This window comes from Phaethon lepturus, unplaced genomic scaffold (genome assembly GCF_000687285.1).
Source record: "Phaethon lepturus isolate BGI_N335 unplaced genomic scaffold, ASM68728v1 scaffold28762, whole genome shotgun sequence".
Classification (NCBI taxonomy): Eukaryota; Metazoa; Chordata; class Aves; order Phaethontiformes; family Phaethontidae; genus Phaethon; species Phaethon lepturus.
In genome coordinates, this window is record NW_010526036.1 from 2,725 (window position 1) to 20,078 (window position 17,354).

General features: G+C 48.8%; 1 protein-coding gene across 1 annotated transcript in view; it reads right to left on the reverse strand.

Moving 5' to 3' along the window:
* Positions 1-17,354, reverse strand: part of LOC104617595 (voltage-dependent T-type calcium channel subunit alpha-1H-like) — a gene marked incomplete at its 5' end in the record, with an annotated part of 82,925 nt that overhangs the window by 914 nt on the left and 64,657 nt on the right. Inside the window, 7 exons of the mRNA XM_010282953.1 lie at positions 9-403; positions 1,019-1,197; positions 4,272-4,455; positions 7,306-7,321; positions 10,096-10,475; positions 11,013-11,134; positions 13,267-13,345. Coding sequence (XP_010281255.1) covers positions 9-403; positions 1,019-1,197; positions 4,272-4,455; positions 7,306-7,321; positions 10,096-10,475; positions 11,013-11,134; positions 13,267-13,345 — 1,355 coding nt within the window. The remainder of the gene's footprint in view (positions 1-8; positions 404-1,018; positions 1,198-4,271; positions 4,456-7,305; positions 7,322-10,095; positions 10,476-11,012; positions 11,135-13,266; positions 13,346-17,354) is intronic.

Sequence of the window (17,354 nt, forward strand, 5' to 3'; positions counted from 1 at the left end):
AGATTAACGGCGAAGGCGAGCGGCTCCCAGCGTCCGAGTTCTCCCCTCCCCAGTCTTTGGCCGAGCTGTTGATGTGGCGAACCTCCTCGTCAGCCAGGTCGGAGGACTCGAAGAGGCAGCCCTCGGGGTTGGGAGGGCTGCTACCAGGGCTGGGTGGCCGGCTGGGGACGCCGTGCTGGCCGCAAGCGTGCTTCCGCGTGAGTGTGCTGGGGTGCTGATGCGGGGAGGACGGGGGGGAGCGTGGCGGGGTGCCCGGGAGGGAGGCAGCCCTGGGATGGAGTGGGCTGGGAGCAAAGGTGCTCTGAGGCTGCTTTGCTGATGGTAAGGTCTCTCCAGGCTCTGCTTGCAGGCTGTCCTTGCGGTCTGGAGTCTGCCCGTCCACGGAGTCTGTTTGAATGGCCTCCTGGAAGGTGAAGAGAGAGAGATGGGGTGAGAGCCTGGGGATCTGCCGGGCCAGCGGCACTTCCAGTGGTGAAACACGGCACGCGGCAGAACGGATGGTGGGTCTAACACACCCCACACCACCCCATTCCTGCCCCTTCGTGCCAGCCCCCGTTGCACCCTTGCTGTACAAGAGGATGCAGTTTTGCTAGCAAGCAGACCCCGAGCCTACGTGTACAGGGCTTGTCTCTGCTGGGTCTTTCTGCACGGTCTTGGTCTTGCTCTAGCACCAAATCCCGAGTCAGTGCAACCTGTCTACAGTGACATGATGTAGGGCTGGCCACAGGCTTCTCGCAGCACCGGCTAAACTGAATTGGGCATTTCTCTCTATGCTTTAGCTGTTCTTTCATAGAAAGGTACATCCACAAAGATGAAAGTGGGTAAAACGGGCCTTTCTCTGTGTGTCACTTGCTGAGACCGGAGTATATTAAAGTTTATGGCACCAGCAACATTTTGTTCTAAAAAGGGGAATGATACTCTCAGCTCCAAGAAAAGAAACCCAAGAAGGAACAGGAAAAGAAACGAAAGATCCAGGTGACTACAAAGGAGTTTACCTCTGCAGGCTCTTGCCTCTCACCTGTCTGCACAGCAGCTTGTTGAGAGTAGGAGATCGAGGTGTGATGTGGGGAGGAAGGATCTTCCAGCGATGGCGGCCTTCGTGGTCGGGAGAACGGACTGCCAGCTGGAGGGACTCCGTTGGGACTCTCAGGGAGGAACACGTTCCCACGGGCTGGGAGCGGATGGAGGTGATGGACCCTAGGAAACAGAGAGAGAACAGTCACCACCACTGCTGGTGTGGGGGCTGTGAGGGTTTGAGGCAGAACCGGTGCCCACAGACTCCAGCAGGGGAGTAAATGCAGGAGGGGAAAGGAAAAGCTTGTCTAGTCTGGCTGAAATCCTAAGCCTCAGCAGAAGCCTTGGGCAGTGCCAGGGTTCAAAACCAGGTGTCCCTTGTCCTGTTTCCTGCCTTCACTACTAGGCCATATCTCATCAGGGCTGGCAGGGAGGGTACAGATGAAGTCTCTGCAATTCAGCAGCACTACATGTGGCTCTGCCTTGCTCCAGGATATTGCCTGTTACAAACTTGATGCTCATAGCTTCTATTTTCTGTCTCAGGTAACAGGAATCTTCTCTTGCAGCCGCTGCGACACTCAGGGTGGATGGTGGCCGCCATGACCACATGGCAGGAAATGAAGGGCAGGAGGTGGGGTTGTGTTTGAAACTCTGCCATTCTCGCTTGCCCGGTAGCATTGCCTTGGGTGGATTTGTAAAACGATGTTGCCTGTTTGGAGAACATGGATCCGGGGAACCTGGTGGCTGTGCCGGATCCTCTGAGTCGGGACACTTACGCTGCTCCGCCATATGGAGGCAAGAGCAGCACTGCTCAGCTCCCTCGAAGCCTCCAGAGCTCCACTTACAGGTCCAACCTACAGCCTCCTACAGCCAGCGGGCAGCCTGCCACCGACTTCTCCGGGAGGAGACACCGCTGGCAGGCACAGAGCAGTTTTCCCATTCACCACAACCCAAATGCTACCACCACCGTCTGTCCACGAGGCAGACCTTGGCTGAACATGGTCCGATCAGCAGCATGGAGACTGCTTCAAGTGCTTTGACAGTCCCTGAGCTCATGTATCGGGCAGGAATCAGCCTCTTTATGAAGGCTCCCAGTCCCCTGGCTGACTCTAAAGGCAATCCCTCCACCCCAGCCCCTTCATGGTGCTGCTTTACTGCAGTTCTGCGTTGTTTGAAAGATCTTTTGCTTTTTTATTTTTTTGGCTGCAGGATTTATTGTCCTCATTAGCTTGAAACCCAGCGTCTGTTTCTACATTGCTGCTCCGTGTTAAAAACACAGCTATCCATCACTTCAAGAGATCTCGCCCAGAGGTCAGGGAACTTGAACCTATCACAAAAGCCATCCAGACAGATTGCAGTTGCATTTCAGAAAGAGATTTGTTGTTGGGAAGAAAGAAAAGTTAGTGTTTAATCATTTTTCTTTTGGAGCTTTTCTCCAGAATACCGCAGAAAGAGCAGAGCAGTGAGCTTCCCACCCCATAATCTGCCCCACTTCTCCCTAGCTTTTTTTAGGGCTCTCCTAGAGCCAGTGTTTCAGTGCAAGTCTGTACCGCTCAATGTGCTAATCCAGGCTTTACGAAATGTTTTTTTACGGTGCAGAAAAACTTTGTCATAAAATCTGTCACAAACATGGTCATAAAATCAAAACCCTATGCTCTCCTCCCTGTCCTAAGTTGGAATTTCCTTCTGTTGGAAACTTTCCATCTAGCTCTCATATAGGAAACCAAACCCCCTTCTAAACTGCATACTCAGGAACACTGAATATCTCTGGATTTGTGTATTTTTCTCTTGTTTTTCTAGTAAATCAGGAAACTGCATCTAAGACCAGAATAACACAAGACCTCGTCATCTCACACTATTTTTTCACCGTGTAGTCACCAAAGTGTTGGGAGAAGACCAGACATCCTTAACGGACATGGAAAAGTCCATGAAAGCACAAATGCTAATGTGAGTCTCTCTGGGGGCTCACGTTTACTTGCACGTAACTTATGGGACTGTGACTTGACTCAGCGTTTGGTCGGCTCAGAAGCAGCACAGCTCTGGGTGATGCTGGTTGGATGCATCTACCAGACCAGGTAAAAAGCAAAGGAGCTGTCATATCCATCACTCAACTGCTCTTGGAGAGAAATTTGGGAAACATGAGAAAATTCTTGGTCAGTTCTACTCACCCCTGCTAACATCACAGCAGTTTTACACTGGTATAAATCCTGACTTACACCCACTACAGAAATGAAAACCATCCCCAGTAGTCCAGCCATGAAACTCAACCTCTGTTTTCTTTGCTTAGCAAAGAATTTGCAGGTGAAATAATAATAAATACTGAGCAGAGAACATTAACTGGTGTCGAGGGAGTTTGAACAAATATAGAGTTACTTCACCCAAGGAAATCAGAGCAGATCTTGCCAGCCCCACCAGCGTTTGCAAACCCACTACTCATCTGTCCAAGCAGTTCTTGCATTTCAAACAACATTGCATCAAAGGAAACCAGGCTGGTAAGTTCTTGGGAGCCACTCAAGAAGCACGTGTGCTTTTAGGGAGGCAGATATTTTCTTTCTTATTGATTTCCCTTTCAAACCAACTCGCCCAACAAAAGAGAGAGAAAGGCATTTTAGGGGAAATGTATTGGGATGCAGTTGGGTAAATGTATACTCAAAGGCTTGTGATTCCCTGACTGTGGGGCTCTCTCCACAAGATTCATTGTAAGGCCAGGCTAGAGGGGCGCTGGAAAGTGGTTTCCAATCTTTATGAACCCAAAGAAACTCCTGCACCTCTGAACTCAGTGTACCGTGCTACCGAGATACTGCTCCGAGACTGAAGACTCCCTGAAACAATAGCTGTAAAGGAGCTCTGTCAGGAAGTCATATAGACTCTGACTTTTATTCATGTTGATTTTATTGATTTGTACTCATGATGTCAGGGCTGATCACTTCAGAAGAAATGTGCAGCTCGTAACCCTTTTCCTCAGCTAACAGCCTGTCCTCTACGCCTCTGACATTGCTTGGGAGCCCCACTTCTTCCCAATCAAACACCCAAGCCACCAGCTTTCTCCCGAGAAAATGCAGTGACGTGACGAAAACACGAAATTGTGCAGTGTGTGGGCAACTGCAGTCCTGCTGACAGCATCAAATCGGCGCAAGCAAGCCCTGGCTCAGCCCACATTCGGCGTGGGTTGCTTACTCCCCATCCAACCGCCACGCGTACCTGCTGCCCCGTGGTTTGGCTAGGAGGAGGAAGGGAAAGCTCTGCGAGCAGTATACCTCTTTGGGATTTGCAGGGATACATTTCCATCTCCACCTCATGGAGGGGGAAAGGGGCTTTCGCTGGCATCACTGGACGGAACATGTAGCTGTCATTGGGCAAGGAGTGCATGCGGGAAACGGAGATCTTGCGGACCGTCAGCAGGTTTTGGGAGTCCTGTGGCCTCAGAGAGACTGCACCGCCCTGCAAAACAAGGAGACAGGGAGATGGGGTCATTCAGCATCTTGGTGGTGAATTTACAGCAGTTTCCTCCTCGTCTGCTTTTTGTTTTAGAACCTTGTGCAGATGTTCCTCTTGGCATCTTACAGCGAGTCTGCAGCCCTGGTGACTGCAACGGGATACCAAAGCTACGCCGTGCCAGCTAAGTAAGGAGCTCAAGTTGCGGCTGGAGTAAAATGAGGCATCAGTGACCCACCACTAAGCTGACTCTTGGACACCACAGAGAAAAAGTGAAGACCAGAAAATTGAGGCCCACCCTCTAAACACTCGAGAAAGCCAGCATTTCTCACAAGGTTCTGCTCTGATTTTCCCAGGGATGCTTTCAGCCCGGCCTACGTGGTGATGCCCTTCTCAAAGCTACTCTGGGACAGGTGGGAAAAACTGGCCAGTCCTCAGTCGCAATGACCAAGGGTACCAAGTGCTTCTGGAAATTCCTGTATTATCTCCCCAAAACACACATACAGGCAGACATTTAAGCACACACATGAACACCACTGCAAACCCTGCGGCCTCTCTCCTAAAACATGGAGCATTTTGGGCACCACTGACCCCAGAGGAAGACAGCCACATGGCAGGAGGCAGAGGGAAGGAGAAGACACCATGGCAGCACGTGTGTGGGTGTGAAGCCTGGTTGGGGGTAGAAAAGAGATTTCTCTGTGTTTACTCTCGCTGTGAAACAGGTCTGGTTGGAAATGCTCGGACAGAGCACATCACAAACCTTAAACTTGACCCCTTACTACTTCTCTGAGGCCCTTGTCACTTCAGGCACCTTATAGCAAATTTATCCTGGGGTCTTAGGAAGCTTTAGGGACTCAAACCGTGTCCCTGCGGTGCTGACGGAGCGGCTGCGAGAGGTGGTGCCACGACTTGGCAAGTGTGGGGGGAGTGGGAGCCCTTGGAACAGGACCTGCAGCCTGGCTCCTGGCCCTGAGGTTTTGGTCCTAGACACATTCCCCTCACAGTTTTTACCACGTTATCTAAGGTACGACTAAGTGCTCTGGTTTTCCTTTAATGTCAGCCTCCCAGTGACTGATTGAAAACATTTTCCCAGCTGCATGTCTTAAATGAAATGTATTTTGCTTTGCTCTGCCAGGCTGTTTTTCCCTCTCTGCTAGCAAAATCTGGGCCTGAGATCCCTCGCTGGATAGTTTGGAGGTCACCAAGGATCTGGTTAAATCTGTTTTTTCCATACATTTCTGGCTTACAAATTTATTTCCTCAGATCCCTAAAGATACACATCCTGAGACAAATTACTCGATGCTTTTATGCTGTTGAGCTTGGCTGAGATGACGGGGAGAACAGCAGCAGTTATTTACAGGTAGTTGGCATCCAGCGCTGACTGCTGCCTTGCCCAGCAGCCCTCCGGGTGCAACCCAGGTCTCTCGTCTGATATATTAATGCATCAGCAGTGTGGCTGTGCCAGTTGGCCTCTGGCCATTACAGCTAATAAGCCATCAGCATCGCAGCACCCGAGCTGAACGCAGGCGGGCGATTGTTAACACCCCGGTGCCACACAGAGAACAAAAGGTCTTGCTCCACTTTCTCAGTAGTCTAACAGAAGGATCACAATATTTGTCTACTAAATCTCAGTTCGTCTTTACAGGTTCTTGTATGTGTCTTCTCTGCCGGGGACAAATGAACAGAAATCACCTCCTGACATAAACAACTGCAATTTTTAAGGTTTCAGCTATTGAGACCCAACTGACTTAGGGACGTGGCACATTTCAAATGGCTTCAAAGCCGCTGTAATAAGTACCTGAAATATGAAACCTGGAGAGGAGGCTTGTTGGCTCACACCTGGGAGCTGCTCTCGACAGCTAGGAAGGTTTGGAGATGCACCACCACAGGCACTGCTGCTCTTTTGGTGGGAAACGCCTGATGCAGTCGGGAGCCTGATCCCATGCCCTGGAAATCAATGTGGCTCCTTCAAAACCCATGAAAACCCAACCTGGACCAGTGCTGCTGAGACTGCACATAGTGAATCCTGCCTGCAGGCACCCTGAGAGCTTGGGAGGATCTCAGGCATCTGATAGGGATGTGCAAGGTGGGAGCCTACTCACCATGGGACCTCCCTCAGGCCAAGTAGAAAGGCATTAAAAATTGACCGTAGAGGCTCATGGTGATGCAGCCAGAGGCTCAGTTACACATCTTTAATCAGTGAGCACAATTCCTTCCTCTTGTGTCTGGGAATCAACAATCTGTTGGAGCTCTGACTTTGCTCTGCTGCAGAGGGAGCTCGAGAAGAAATAATCCTGCAAATACCTCCACAGGACACGACCCTTCCTGGGTGATTAAATGGCCAGAAGATAGTCTGTAAGCAAAGGTGACTGGCAGGATGCTCTGGAACAGGGAACACTGTAACTTCTCAGAGGCCTGGAGCCAAGAGCCTGCAAACAAGCTGTGGGCAAAATTCCCAGAGGAAGGGCTCCTCCTGACCCCTCTCTGAAGGCGTGCGCCTCCAGCACTGCCAGCGAGCGTAGCCGTTTCCCGCAGCCTCTGCGGTGGGGAAGGCAGAGGCACAACGAGGGCAGGAGGTAACTCCCTGCCTGTGCCTGCCAGCGTTGGCATCCCTGCACAGGCCAACTCCGGTGCCGTCCGGGGTTGTGCTGTTGTTTCCCGCGGAGGTAACGAACTCTCAGCTCTGTCAGCAGAAACCCAGGACCCTTTGCAGTTGCATTTACAAAGTCCCAAACTTTGCCTGTCCCTGAAAGATGCCTTCCCTGCGATCTCCCTTTGAGCCTCTGCAGCTTCCAGGTGGCCAAGCTAATGGACACCTGGCAGAGCTATGAAGGGGAACCTCCTCGAGGATTATACCTTCATATCACTCCTCCTGCACAGGGTAAACCACTTGGTCGTCAAGAGCTTAATCTCAACCCAGAATTTGCTTGTGATGCTGTGAGCTACTTGTGACTAGAAGGTGCCTTGATAGTCACGATAGAGGTCAGGTAATAAAGGGGAAAATGGCCCAAGTCTAAAGCAGATTAATTCTGCGTGGCCCCCGGAAGTTCTCTGATGACAAGAAGTGTGCTCCCCACTGCAGTATGTGTGTCTCCATCACTGGCTGTGGCTTGCATGATCTCGTGCCCACCGGGGGACAGCTGGAGCTCAATCACCCCGAGGAGGGCACTGTGCTGCAGCAGGGCAAACCGTGCAACACCCTGACGTGATGTGACGTGGGCAGCGATTCGTGGTGCCATCGGGAGGGACTGAGCAGAGGGGGCTACAGCCCTTCTGGTCTGCTGGGTGATCTCCCCAGAGCATCTCCTGAATCCACAGCTCTGGTGCTCGCTGAAAGCCTAACATGTTGATCTGTTATACCTTTGTTTCCTTAATACTGTGTCATAAAGAGGTTCTTACAGTAACAGTAAGAAAACCAAACTGGACTGTGTTTTCTCCACAAAGGACTCCACCTGCCTCCAGCTCTCGATACTTCATTTAAGGACAGACTGCTCACACATCACATCCGCACATCAAATGCGAGACTTTTTTTAGCTAAAAAGAGTATTATTTTGTTCATGTCCCACACGAGGCTGCTGGCAGAGTGGGCTGGGACGCCTTCTTTGCCCAGCCCTTGCACATGCAAAGGCAGTATGAAGGACAGAGGATGGAAATGACTGTTGTGGCTGTGAAGCGACAGGTTTAGGACAATTCAGACACCACTGCTAGCTGCACAGCACCAAAGCACAACGCAGAAGCAACGACGCGACGTCATTCACCTCCGCCTCGTGGCCTGGGGTTTTGTGGGAAGGTGTCAGGACATGGTGGGGAACAGAGCAGAAGGACGGGATTTCCATCACGGGAGCGTCTGCCCCCTCCAGCGTGTCTGAGTCTGGGATGGCTAAAGACACATTCTCACAGCTCAGCTTCTCCTTCAAATTGGGGAGATAAAAGGCATCAGTAGCAGAGCAAGGCTGAGTCTTAACGCTTGAACATGTTTGCCCCGTGGCATTTCCTAGTTGCCCCATTCATCCAGAGCAGGAAGGAAAGGAAAAGAAAAGAAAATGTGGGCTGCAAAAACTGTCAGAAATAGCAAGAAAACACAGAGCATCTTGCAACACCTCCCAGGGTGCCCATGCCACCATCAATGGCGGGATTACTTATACAGAGCTCTACGTATTTAATCTCAGCTAGTGAAATTAAATCTCAGTGCAGCGAGCAGCAAGCTCAGCGCCGAGCTGCCAGCCATCCACGCCTGCCCAGAACAGCCTGGGTGTCCAAGATGGGTGAGGGCATCGCCACGACCCAGCCCTGCCGCGGTGCCTCTGCCTCACTGCTGCACAGGGGAGAGGGAGCCCTCGCTTGCGAATCCTCACCTGCATCTGAGCAATCTCATCCGCAGGCGGAAATCTGTAGCCAGGTCCCTGCTCACGCTGTTCTCCCCCTGGAGATCATGCATAGTTTGGAGGTCACCAAGGATGGGTTTTCTCACTATGGGTTTTCTAGGGCTAAGAGGAGGCTCTGCATGGCTCCTGATGTGCTTGGGAGGTATGGGAAGATGAGGAAAACCCAAGGAGAATGAACTCAATTTGCAATCACAGCCTCTGTGAAAGGATGTGCCCTCTCTTCCTCCAGTGAGAAAAGCAACCTGGGTGTTCATGGTGCATTTTCCTGCAGAAATATCTATTAGAAACTACATTCAAATAGTGAATTCCCTATTGCTCTGTAACTAAATTTCTTTTTACTTGACTTAATAAAGTCTGATAGATTTTACAAAAATCTAATCTAATGCAATTTAATCTCAAATCCCCCATTGATTTTGCAGTAGATTTACTTGCAATCACAGTGACAAAGCAATTTCGTATTCACTCTTAATCATATGCTGCTGACACGGGATGAGACAATTATCTCATGCCCCTCCTTCTCCCCTTCTCTTCTGATCACCCTATTGTTCTAGAGGACTAATAGAAATCAGAGAGCAAGAAGTGTCTGGAAAATCACTCCAGGAACCTCCAGCCTCTTGCTGAGGGGCTCTGACAATTCCCAGGGTCCGAGTCAGCCATGCCCTAAGCAGGGCATGAGCCAGTGGGAAGCTGCATCTTACATCAGTACCAGACGTGCTCTCCTGAGCTGTGCACTATGATTTGCTTGAGGGTCCTCTGGAAATCCCAACGTGGGATTAAAAAGAACCTGAGCAGGACTTCTGTGTCTGTGTAAAGGGAATTTATGCCATCCTTTGCTGTATGTGTCAGGGTTGACGGTGCCAGCATTCCCAGGACTTTATGAGATTGCTCCCTGGTGCTGCCGCCCATGCTAAAACGACAAGGACCGATGTGTTGGCTGGGAGAGCAGGACAGAGACCTGTGGCTATTATGCTTCACAACCTTTGAATGAACTGGAAATGGCAAGTCAGCTCTCCCTCAGAACAATGATCAGGACAGCGTTAGCTCTGGAGAACACGTTTCAAGTAGCCTTCCACCTCAGGGAGCCCACCCGGGATGACTCAAGATGTGGAGGTGGTGGTGACATCTCTGCCGTAGGGGGACCCGGGAAAGCTGCCTTCCTCCCACGCTGCCTTTTCTCCTGCCTCATTTGCTCTGTGTCACTCGGGATCTGCCTGCCTGATGATCAGACAGCAGTGACTGGTGAGAACCGTCCCCTTCCTACCCTGAGCACAAGAAGAGCAGATGCTTTGTGTGAACTATTACCAGGGCTTGGTGCTTCACCTGCACTGCTGGCTCTGACTTCATGGTCTCCTGACTTCTGTAGGGTGCCCTGTTCTCCGGGGCCACTGCACCTCCCCTGCCTCCACTGGTGGCCGAGGTAGTTGCTCCTCTGGACATCTCCAACTCAATCTCAGCATCCATCTCAGCATCCTCCTTGGCCTCCTTGTTGCTCTCCTCCAAGTGCTTCATCAGCACTGCCACCACCACGTTGACTAGGACGAACTGTGCGATGAGGACAAAGGTGACGAAGTAGACGGGAGAGATAACAGGCAGGTAACTGAGGCAGTGCTTGTCTTCCCGAGTGCATTCCCGGAGAGTGTCCTGCAACAGAGAGGGAGAGGTGAGGGATTAATAAGGGCTCAGGCTCTGCTTGGGCTCCAAATACAGAAACATCAAAGATAACCCACTGAGGACTGCAAAGCATATAATTACATATCCCAGACACAGTAGCTTGTAGGTACAACTAAAATGGCCAGAAGAAAATATGGACACCATGAATTACATCACCTGCAAAGAGGATGATTGTGTTACATCCCACAGGCACAGGGCACAGAGTGCATGGTTACTTCTCTCAGCCACAAGGACCGGCATAATTTTCCTGAAGTATTATATATATGTTAAAAAGAATGAAGTTTCAGGTTGGGCGAGACTCAAGCGATAATTTGTCCTAAGTCTCGCCCAACCTGAAACTTCACTCTTTTTAACATATTAATGTTAATTTTGATGTTTTAAAAGGTAACCTTTTTTGTTTTCACACAAGAGGTGTCTGAATTTGTTTGAAATCTGTATCTGTATATCTACTACTCTATATCTATATATATAGAGAGAAGAAAGTACCTAAACAGAGATTGCACGTACCTTCATGATACCATTCCAGTTGTCCCCTGTTGACACCCTGAAGAGGGTGAGAAAGGCCATGCCGAAGTTGGTGAAAGTTGCGTGCCGGCTCAGACCTTCACAAGGATTTTCTTCACTGCAGTCTGCAGGAGAGAGAAGCAGAAGCACGTCAGTGAAGTGAAGTTTGCCAGTGGTTATTCAGAGCAGCCCCCCAAGCCTGACAGTGAAGCCCTGAGATTTGTCACACTGATACCTGGCATCAGGGAGGGCTGCTAAGTGGTGATCTCGTGGTGGCCTGCAACTACTGAAGGGCAGCTGCAGAGATCATGCAGTCAAACTCTTCTCAGTGGAGACAGATGATATAATGGACAGCAACACACTGTGGCTTAGGAGGTCCAGGTTGGACATTAGGAAAGGTCTTGTCATCTGCAGGGCCCAACAGCCCTGGGACAGGTCACCAGAGAGGTGTGGAATCTCTGTCGTTGGAAGTTTTCAAGATTTGGCTAGACAAAGCCACACCTACTCTGAGCTAGTAATGGGGCTTCAAATGGGAGACTGGGTGGAGGCCTCCAGGACCTCCTCCACCAACATTTCTGTGATTCTCTTGACTTTACCCCAACAGGCAGAGCCAACACAAAGAGATCTAAAAGGAGGTGGAAATAAGCAGATTTGCTAGGGTGTCTCAACAAATACTGCTCTCTAGTGCCCTTTGTCTGTTATCCTCTTGATTGCATCTTTGTCTTGATTATTTTTCACAGAGCACATCAACCATGAGGGATATTTCACTGAGATAAAATGGAACAATTTGACATGTTTTCCCCTGAGAATTAATATACTAATGAATGTAAATTGAACATATGAATTGTCCCTCTTTCCATAAAACACAGGCTTATTAAATATTCATTAGAACAGACAGGCAGCAATGCCTCTTGCAACAGCATTTCACTCCTAGGTTTTTATTTCAGAGGCAAATAGGAAGGAAAACCAGAAAAACAAATAGAAAAAAATCCCACAAATGACCAGTCTTGGAGGAGTGAGCACTGCTGGTTCTTGTGGCTGACATGGACCAGCAGTGACCAGGAATAAGAAGTGAAAGTATTTCCCAATTAAATCAGGATGGGAAGCAGTGTGCTGACTGCCTGCAGTTTGCCCCAGGCAAGATCAGGGCTTTCCATGTCTCTGACCACTTGCTGTAGTTACCTGGTGGCTGGCGTTGGCAAAGCGTGTGCGTGGAAACACAAAAAGTATTCAGAGCAGCAGAAGGTGCCTCTGGACATTTTTCACCTTTGTGGCTGAACAAATACATACCTATATATCTAGATATGTAATAAAAAACCCACAGTATTTCATTTGGGGTGGTTGCAGAACTAATTTCTTTCCAGAATTTGTTTGAGACGGAAAAATAATTTGTCTCTGGTTGAAATAAATATTCTGCTTTCAGGCATTTGTAATGCAAGCAGAGGGCTGGACTCATAAAGGGGATTAATGACAGCCATAAAATCACCGAGGAGGAAGGGCCCTTCTGATGCTCTTGAAGCCCTAACTGGGATGCAAACATTGAGAAGGCAGACACATCTCCTTCCAACAGCATGTTTAAAGGCAGTGACTACTTTGGCCTAGCTAAGCTGGGCAAGGAAGGGCTGCAGTGTTTTCTCTCTGACTCCACCTGATATTCTTGGTGGTGGTGGACACATTCATGATCAGCTCTGCAGTATCCTCAAGCCAGAGGAATAAATGATGCTGGACAATCAGGAACCAGTGGGTGTTTCCTCATTTTACGTGGAAAGGGGAAGGTGATGCTGAGAAGAACAATGGACAGACAAGACTTGAGCAGCTGGAAGAGCAATGTCAGCCAAGTGCAGAAAACTAATAGAGTGTGGTGGAAGCTCTGAGGAGGGACATATTTACGGTGGCATCTCGCCAGCATGAATCTGACTACCATCCAGCTTTACAGAATCATGTTCTGTCTTAAGTAGCAAACTTCCATCTTTGTGAACATATCCGTGCTGGACAATTATATTTAAAGAGTAAATAGTTCCTCTACAGCCAAGGCTGGTGTTGGATAAATCTCTAAATGGGTGTGTGTGCGTATGTTAGACAGGTTCTGTATTACATCCTCATGTGTCATCTGTGACCCTGAGATCAAGAGAAAACTTTAATCTTCAGACCGTGAAGCTAAGGAAGGCCCAAGGATGAGAGAGAGAAGAAAGGAAACAGCTAGATACCAAATAAACATCAACCGGATGAAATAAGTTCTGTCAGGCACATTACTCACCTAGCTTGCCAAACAATTCCACTCCCAGTGCAGCATAGATAAAAAACAGGAGCATAAAAAGTAGGCCAAGGTTCCCTACCTACACAAGGAGAAAGCAGAACAAGGGTCAGGCAAGTTGAGGTCACGAATTAAATTACTCCATCACATTTTCAACACAAGCAAAAGAGGGACTGGTGTCCAGAGGCTAATCATCATCTCCTCTGGCTTCCAACACTCTGGTCCCCTTTCATGGTTCTGCTTTAACAGACCCAGAGAAGTCTCCTGTGTTGGGGAAGGAGCAGATGCTCCCACGTGCAAAGCAGCCTCTGTGGCTGGTGCCTCTCCATCGCCCTTCCGCTTATCGGGAATGCTGCCTTCATCCGTAATTTGGCCAACCCGTAGCCGTAGCCATAGCCTCAGCAGCACTTAACTTCAGTGCAGTGGTAGTTTAAGTGACCTGGTGCTCTGGTTTGAGTTTTAAGGGTCTTTCCTTTCTGTTTGCCAGGTTTGAGACTCTGAGCACAAAGGCTGAGGGTTTCAAGACAGTGACATTAACAAAACATGTCACAAGCCACAAGAGGAACTGCCTGGTTTTCAAAGGTTTCGCTGGCCTGGAAGGCTTTCAGAAAAGGAACATATGCTCCAGTAAGATGTAAAGCTCTCCTAGCCTTGCCACTTTACAGATACTTCTCAACAACAATTACCCGAATTTTAGCTTTCAGTGTCTCAAAAGAAAAGCCTTATTCCAGATACCATCACTTAAATGCGGGCACCTCGCGCGGTGCAAACACTGTGTGGTGTGCTACTACTAGGTATTAACATGCCTGGCACGGTGGCTGAAGGGGATGGTAATAGAAGTGCAGTGATGCTGAACGGAACACAAAGGTTCTTAATAACAATGGCATTACAGTTATCCACACTGGAGTCAATCATTACATGGAGTTGAAACCTTTAAAACATTTCAAAGAGCAGATTTTTTGTCATTCCGGCAGAGAACGTAAAGGGCAGAGTAACCTGCCCAGCTAACCACCTGTGTTTTACCTGCGACTGGCCATGTTTACCTTCCCTGCCACTTTTAAATGCCTCATGTGTATCAGCTTGTAATGGTATCATAGCGCGATCGAGTTCTCCAGTTAGACACGGTGTCAAAAGCATCATTTTATCTCTAAGTAAAAATGAACTAGGTGGTGATTCAGGTAGTCAGGCTGAGAGGTTGATGATCTCCAAGGTATCTTCTAGTGAACTCTACAGCTTGAGCGCGCTTTCTTCTCTGAGGCAGCACAGCCGCAGTGTTGCTGGGTATTTTGACCATGCTGCTTAATTTCATTAGAAAGGTTATCAGTATGATACCTGTTATCATAAAATTAACACAGCTATCACTTATGAAGTAGGGGTTTTTTTTGGTATTAAAGAAATGGGAATAGTCAAATCACCCAGTGGAGACTGTAATTGCTATAAAGCCTAAACTGGCTAAACATGGAGCTTTGCAATTCCACTAACATTATTATCATACTCCAGGGGATAATAGAGATAATACAGTGACATGGATGGCTGGTCTAGATTATTTCATCTCTATGTACCGTCTTCCGGAATAGTGTTTCCTAACTCATGTCTGCTGGACTACTGGTGGTTTGTAAGACATTAGAAGGCAGTCTGCAAAATGACTGCGAATTAGAAAACACAAGAAAACAGGCACACGCGCAAATGCACACACACACAGATGGGGAGGCAAATGAGCAAATAATTAAAGGGAAGGAAAATAAAAGTGATAAACAAGTTTTCTACTTTGAGTGTATATTAAAACCTGATGTAGCACTGCAGAATAGGGTCTTGGATTTTTTTCAAAGAAGCCTATAAGCTGAATATTTTACTGCTATATTAATGCCTAATAAATCAGCCTGCAAACTTTTGGCATTGATGAAATTCCAAAGAATTTAGACTAACATCAAAATTATTCATTACCAGGTTATCAGTCAAAACTATTATCTATTTCTCAACATGTCAAGCATGTTATGAGTTGGCATTTGCTCATAAACAATTTGCCTACTATCTAGTGTGCATTTGTAAAAGATTCTGTATTTAAGATCGTGACTAATGACATTACTGAACCAATGTGTCTCATAACTAGTCCTTCAAAGACCAGTTTACACTCATGGGTTTGCTGTGTTTGATGCTTTTGGCTCAAGGCACCACAGCCATAAGCATACTCTAAAAATGCTAAGGGAAGCATGTTTGCTAAAGTGGTGTTTGCTGGTGTCTAAGGTTGCATCTGGCTTTGGCTGAGAGCAGACACATGGGCAGTTCCAAAATTCAGCTGATGCACAGGATCTCTTGGGAAGTGACTGAACGTCTGACTCTGATTTGGAAACTTGGATACGTGAAAGAGAGATGTGGGAGACAGCAGCAAGTGAAAGACCCTGGGATAGACGATAGGACCACCTTCACTCTTAAACTCCATCCCACCCCGTATCTAGACATCCAGAGCTGCTCCCCATGTGCAGCTGCTGCCCTGACCACCCCCCCAAAGACGTAGCATTCACATGGATATGTGCAGGCAGTTGGTGGCTCCTGATGTTGGAGAGGGCAGCCCACAAACACCTGGTGCTCAAGAGTATGTGGCTAAGCAAAATGTCTCACCTCTTGCTTAGGTGCTTCAGCAAAACTGCTTGGTCTATTTGTGTAGCTTCTGGCTGTACTGAATCAGTAGAAGTCAGTGCCAGATTTAATATTTTGTCCCTGTTAGTCCATGGCGCTCTGGTACATGTCCCTCAGGAAAGTAAAGGAAGGTCCTCTTCAGCCCATGGCTTTCACCAAGGCCTGAGTACAGAGAAGGACCCAAGGCATGTTCTCAGAGATGGGCTGAGGCAGAGGCAGTGAGGTCAGCCAGCGGCTGCTGAGGAGCAGAGAAGGCAGACTGTATGTGTGCCTGTGACCTTGAGTGAGTCATTCCTCTCCTGTAACTCAAAATACCCATTTGTAATACCCTTGTGGATAGGTAATTAATGTCTCTAAAGCACTTGAGATCTACTGAGACCAGGCAAGGAAAAGATTGTGCATGAATCATGTTGATGGAAGGAACGGGAGGGAGCAGGAGCACATCCAGGCACTTTTCTCCAGCAGCCAAAGGCTAGGATGCCAGTGCTGGACTCTCCATCAGGGACAGAGATCCAGCTCTGGTCAGCAACCTCAACTTTGGCAACTGGTCACCCAAGCAGGCTCTGAGAAGTGGTTCTGCTCTAGCAGCACTGAACAGGTCAGCCCATGCTCTGTTTATCCATCAGACTCCCCCTGACTTGGGCTGGTGCCTTTGGCTGGGCAGAGAAATCTACAGATAACCCGTCCCTCTGGCAGCCAGGGGCTATCCATCATTTGCTGTGGCTCCAATGTTGAGGGGAGGCTGTGGCCTGTAGGGAGTGAAGCAGAGATGAAGAATGTCTTGGAGATGTTTTTGGTGCCCTCAAGTACCCCAGAGAAGCCACAAGAGAAGATGAAGACACTGGTGAATATCTGTGATTCCTCCTGGACCTTCACTTTCTGGCATCGTGGCTGTCATATACTGCTGGCAAAAGCGTCTGTGTGCCTGTGACAAAGGGATACTGTGGGGAGAGAGACTTGAGTCCTCCATCTCACCCAGAGGAGCAGGACCTAGCACCCTTCACCATGCTGCATTCCAGATGGTTCTGTGATCTACCATTGTGAAAGCCCTGGAATAACCCTGCTCAGCAGCAAGGAAAGAAACTCTCCACACACCCAGCCAAACCCTTCTCCCACTGCCCTGCACGGGCTGGGGAGGCTGTCTCTGCTTTAGCTCTTGTGGACATCATTGCTATTAGTTTTTTGCCTCCCCCTAAGTGACACTGCAGTAGCTAAGCACCACTGCGTGTCCCATCTGAGTTCAACCTCTGACCTATACCACTAAGCAAAAAGCTGCAGGCAGATAGAGCAACTATGCCAGGTTGTGTTAGCCTGATATGCAAGTGTGTTGTACTGGTCATGTACAACAGGACATGGTCACCTGGGCACTATCACTGTGCTGTCAGCTGTGTGATCCTATCCAAGTCCCCCTAGATCCTGCTGGCCTCTACGCTCCCTGCTCTGGGAGAGGCATT